The following is a 6,000-nucleotide window of genomic DNA, read 5'->3' as shown; positions in this document are numbered from 1 at the left end:
CATAACCCTTTGACTCTTATTAAATTTTTCCAACCCCTGGGCTTTGTTAACTTCCTAGCACTGATATTTTTACATTAGCATATTCTATATATTCTGATACTGCCATAAAATAGCCTCCCAGTAGTTAACCCAGCTGGAAAGACAGAATTGCACAGGCTGTTATTAGAATAGAGCAGAGAATTTGAGGAGCACTGCATTGCCCTCTAAGGGGTGAGAATTCAAGACCAGGGGCTATGGCTTACAGAGACCTTAAAGAAAAACAATAGTCTTGCTTGACTATTCCAGGAATCCAGACACTAGAAACCAATATAAACCAGAGAGAAAAAAAAATGTAGGAGGACCTTTCTAAAAGGATACCAAACACACATCAGGGAATTGATCCAAGCCGTTATAAAGAACAAAGTGGAGTTCTCAAAAGTGAGAATAGAAGATTAGAGTTGAACAAGTAAAGTTAATTGGATCAATGGAATATCTGTGGCCTGAAGCCACCTTGTTAATTTTAAAGGGGCTTCACCCTAGGGAGCAGTTCTGGGCCTGACAAAATAGTGCTAAGCTTGAGGGTGTTTATAAATATCAGTAATCGGTCTGGATTGGCTTTGATTTTCCTGCTTCTCCTTTCGTTTATCTCTGTAGTTGAAATGTCTGCATTCCTTTATTCTCACTTAATTAAGAGGGATTAATTTGGTCATTTTACCAGGCCCAGTTTCATTTTAAACAGGCTTTGATCTAATGGGCTCAGTCTTGGATTAAAGTTGTTACAGAAGTGGAGTAAGGCACAGCACAGCAGAAATTAGAGACCAAGATGGCAGCCTAACAGAGAAACACAGCCAGGTAAACAGATGCGAAGCAGCCTAGAAAAAGAGATTGAAACAAAGGCCTAAGAAGTCGGAAAAACAATATTCAGTCCTCTTCATCATACTCATCCCAGCATCCAGAGTGGGAAGCCAGGGAGCTAGGTGAAAATGGAAGGTCAGTGGGACCATGGTAGAGAACACAGATTCAAGCAACAGATGCCAAAGAGCTCTCCAATAACCCAAGCATTGGAATCACTGAAAAATGTCTCAAACAGTGTTATCTGCCATCTGCCCAGAATGTTTTTACCCCCACAAATCCATAGGACTTACCCTCCCACTTCCTTCAGACCTTGACTAAATATGTCCTTCACAGCAAAGACTTCCCTGGTCATCCTATCTAAAATGTAAACACTTTCACACAAACACACAAACACTCCCTATTCTCTTTCCCAACTTTCTTTTCTTCTTAGTTCTCATCAGTATCTAACATACCTTATATTTCCCTTTATCCTTTGGTCTTGCCCATTAAAATGTAAATTCTATGACAGAGATTTTTGTCTGTTCATTGCTGTGTTTCCAACACCTAGAACAGTGTTAGACATATATTGTTAGTTGATACTTAATAAATATTTGTTAAATAAATGTTGAAGACTTTGTAAGCTAATCATGGCAATAACGTCTTAAAAATTATTAGAATTACCAGAACACAATTTATGCATTTTGACAAAAACTCTCCCTTTTGACCAAAACTTTAGTCAGTCTCTTTTGTGTCCTCTGACCATGCCTGATCTTGGGCTACCCTCTCTGTCCTTGTTGAATTCAGTTTGAGCAGGAATACTATTAAGTCAGTTTTTTATCTGACCACCCTCTATATCTTGTAATACAGGCCTGCCTCCAGCCATAATCCCTATCAAGTCAGTTTAGCCAAAAACCTCTTATCCTTGATGTTTCCTCTGAGTAATTTTCCAATCCCTGACCCCCCAACTCTGCTTCTTAGTTATGAAACTCCACCTGTGCTTGTTGAAGTCAGAGTTGAGTCAAATCTCTTCCCCTCACTGCAAGACCCCATTGGCATGTTCCCTACACCTATCTCCATGGCCCCCTTGAATAATGTCCGCCTTGCCATCTCTGTTCTTTTTTTTTTTTTAACAGAGTCTCACTCTGTCACCCAGGCTGGAGTACAGCGGCATGATCTCAGCTCATTGCAACCTCCACCTCTCAGGTTCAAGCGATTCTCATGCCTCAGCCTCCCAAGTATCTGGGACTGCAGGTGTGTGCCACCATCCTGGCTAATTTTTGTATTTTTTAGTAGAGACGGGGTTTCACCATGCTGGTCAGGCCAGTTGTGAACTCCTAACCTCAAGTGATCCACCCGCCTCAGCTTCCCAAAGTGCTGAGATTATAGGTGTGAGCCACTGCACCCAGCCCACCTTAACAATCTTTAACAAGTATCATAAATAATTTTTAGCACACCTTTTTGGGGGAAGAAAAGGAAGGGATAGTTCTGAAAATACTCATTTGATAGAGGGTATTATGAATCTTCGAATTTGAAAGAGACTTTGGAAATCAACCAGTTGGAAATTAATGCCAACTATCCTAATTATATCAATAGGAAACTGGTTAAACAAATTACAGTATATCCTTATAACCAAATACTATGTAGCTATTGAATTTAAAAATGAGGAAGCTATACACTGTTACCAAAAAAAAACTTGAGATATGCTATTAAGAGAAAACAGCAAAGTGCAGAAAAATATATATTATCTTAGTCAATTTGGGCTGCTATAACAGAATACCACAGATTGGGTGACTTCAATAATAAACACTTACTTCTCACAGCTCTGCAGGTGGAGAAGTACAAGAGGAAGGCTCCAGCAGATGCAGTGTCTAGTGAGAGCACTCGTCCTGTTTGCAGATGGCTCTTTCTCTCTCTCTCTCTCTCTCTCTCCCCCCCTCTCTCCCTCCCTCCCTCTCTCTCTCTCATCTTTCCACCAACCATGTGAAGATACAATGAGAAGATACCAAGGATAAGGGATTTTCCCTAAACTGACTGTCCAAACTGGATTCCACAAGGACCAAGAGGGAAGATCAAGGCTGGACCTAGTCAAGCAGAGGATCTGTAAGAAATAAATGTTTGTTGTTTAAAACACCCAGTCTATGGTATTCTGTTATAGCAACCCAAACTGACATAGATACCTCCCAGTGGCCTCACCTACTAATACTATTATATAGGGGGTTAGGATTTCAACAAATGGATTTGGGGGAAGTCAAACATTTAGCTTATAATATACATATAAATATTACTTTTGTGTAAAATGGAGTGAAAACAAGCATGTGTATTTGTATGTGCTTGTAGAGGCATAAACAAACTTAAAAATATTTTCACACGTGGTGAAAATATAGATCTAAATAAGGAAACTTTATTGAATATAGATCTAAACAAAGAAACTTTTGAGGATACATAAGAAACTAACAAGGAAGGGAGTAAAGTAGGAACTAGAGAAATGAGAGACAAACATAGAAAAAGACTTTGAATTTTATGATATTTTACTTTTTGATGTTTGAAACATGTGAACAAATTACCTTTTTCTAAAACATGTAAAGCCCTAACCTCTCTGTGGCATTCAAGACTACTTGCCCAACATCTCCACTGAGATTTCTAATAGGCTTCCCAAAGATGACATGTTCAAAACAGAATATTTGAGATCCCCCCTCAAAGCTGCTTCTCTCCTGGTCTTCTATAACACAGTAAACACCACTACCAACTACTTTGTTGCTCGAGTTCAAACTCTGAGAATTATCCTTAATCCCTCTTTCTCCTACCTCCATGAATTTTTAAGCAAATCCTTCTGTTTCTACCATCACGATAGAGCCCTAATATGTCCACTTCTTACCATCTCTACTATTATTGCTTCAGTCCCATTCACTGTCATCTCTAACTATTGCAATAATCTAAGAAGTGTTACTCAAAGTGAGACCCACAGACAAGAACTGTTTGTTTCTAGTCCATGACAACATAAGAAACTTGAAAATCAACTACTTTGCTAAGCACAATGTTTAGGTCAGCTGAAATTTATTTTCCTTTTCTTTTTCTTTTCTTTTCCCTTTTTTTCTTTTCTTTTTGAGACAGAGTCTCACTCTGTAGCCCAGGCTGGAGTGCAGTGGCATGATCTTGGCTCACTACAGCCTCTGCCTCCCAGGTTCCGGCAATTCTCCTGCCTCAGCCTCCCGGGTAGATTACATACATGCACCACTACGCGGGGCTAATTTTTGTATTTTTAGTAGAGACATGGTTTCACCATGTTGGCCATGCTGGTCTTGAGCTCAGGACCTCAGGTGATCCTCCCGCATTGGCCTCCCAAAGTGCTAGGATTACGGGGGTGAGCCACCATGCCCAGCCTTTTCTTTTTTTTTTCTTTTTTTTTCTTTTTTTTTTTCTTTTAAACAGGATCTTGTTCTGTCACCCAGGCTGGAGTACAGTGGCATGATCATAGCTCACTGCAACCTTGAACTCCTGGACTCAAGCAATCATCCTCCCTCAGCCTCCCAAGTAACTAGAACTATAGGCAAGTGCCATGACACCTGGCTATTTTTCTAATTTTTTGTAGAGATGGGAACTTGCTATGTTGCCCAGGTTAGTCTTGAACTCCTGGCCTAAAGCAATCTTCCCATTTTGGTCTCCAAAGGTGCTTGGATTACAAGCATGAGCCACTGCACCCAACCCAGCTAACATACTTTTTTCATAGCAAGCTTTCTTGATGAAACAAGGAATAAATCGTTTTGTATTCTGAGAAAGCTCTTTATCTCTTTGCAGACCAGCACTTTAAGTAGCACCATTACCGGTCTCACTGTTTCCATTCTCACTGATTTATACATATAACCATTCTTTATATGATAGTCAAAAAATATGTTTAAAATTAGTCACATCATGGCTGGTCATAAACTATGTTAACAGTTTTAGAACAGTAACAACACCAATATTTTCTCACAATTTGGATCATTTTACCTCTTTCATTATAAGTCATGGAGTGCAAAGCTTTTTAACAATGGGAGTTTTAATGACTCAGGAAGGAAAACTCATAGGAAAACTCTATCTGTCCATATTTACCATTGGATTTACATCCTCTTAAATATCAGTTTTGGATGGTTTGTGTGCGGCCAGGCACAGGAGGCTCTGTCGTTGGGAGCAATGAGACCTTCCAGCTCCCTGGGGCTGACCTTCCCACCGCCTCTCATGTACTTGTCTGGTGGGGGTTTGTGTTGATCAGAAGTGAATTCATAGTTGGTCTACCATGAATTGGAAGGTTCTCGAACACGTGCACCTGCTGCTGTATATCTTGGCAGCAAAAACATTAATTCTCTGCCTGGCATTTGCTGGAGTGAAAATATACCAAAGAAAAAGGTTGGAAGCAAAACAACAAAAACTGGAGGCTGAAAGGAAGAAGCAATCAGAGAAAAAAGATAACTGAATATTCTGCAATGTAAATGTCAGCTTGAGTGGACTCCGGCTGAGAAGAAAGAGAAGAAATACTTAATTATTGAATAATGTGTCAGAGGATAAAGTCCCAACCTAGACATTTCACTTAAAATACTGTGAATTTATATGTGCTTTTAAAAGAACCAGTATTGGCTAGGCATGGTGGCTCACGCCTGTAATCCCAGCACTTTGGGAGGCTGAGGAGGGCAGATCGCTTGAGGTCGGGAGCTCGAGACCAGCTTGGCCAACATGGTGAAACCCCGTATCTACTAAAAATACAAAAATTAGCCGGTGTAGTGGTGCACGTCTGTAATCCCAGCTACTCAGGAGGCTGAGGCAGGAGAATTGCTTGAACCCAGGAGGTGGAGGTTGCAGCGAGCCTAGATCATGCCACTGGCCTGTTACTCCAGCCTGGGCAACAGAGCAAGACTCTGTCTCAAAAAACATTTTTTTAATTTAAATTTTAAAAAATAATAATAAAAGAATCAGTATTTTGTTTACTAAAATAAAATACCTTTGTAAAAAAAATATCAATTTTGTTTCTCTAATTAAGGTGCATGGTACTATGCTTCAGTGATTTGATTTGGGTCATGGACTTCATTCAAATTGTGTATCTTAATAATAATTTCAGTACTGACTCATTTAGAATGAAAATCTGCCACTACCAAATATTTCCTTGGTATATAATCCTTGTTCTGCTTGATGTTGAGTTAGCAGTTTTATAAAACA

At 39.7% G+C, this 6,000-nt stretch overlaps 1 protein-coding gene across 1 annotated transcript; it reads left to right on the top strand.

The window, feature by feature from the left end:
* Window positions 1–3,353: 3,353 nt before the first annotated feature.
* On the top strand, window positions 3,354–5,362 carry LOC100986356 (small integral membrane protein 11). Its single transcript, XM_055113940.2, has one exon. The coding sequence runs from the start codon at window positions 5,087–5,089 to the stop codon at window positions 5,261–5,263; it is 177 nt and encodes a 58-aa protein (XP_054969915.1). The 5' UTR covers window positions 3,354–5,086; the 3' UTR covers window positions 5,264–5,362.
* Window positions 5,363–6,000: the final 638 nt, after the last annotated feature.

The sequence above is a fragment of the Pan paniscus genome, chromosome 5 (genome assembly GCF_029289425.2).
Source record: "Pan paniscus chromosome 5, NHGRI_mPanPan1-v2.0_pri, whole genome shotgun sequence".
NCBI classification, from domain to species: domain Eukaryota; kingdom Metazoa; phylum Chordata; class Mammalia; order Primates; family Hominidae; genus Pan; species Pan paniscus.
This window is presented reverse-complemented; position numbering and strand designations above follow the sequence as displayed.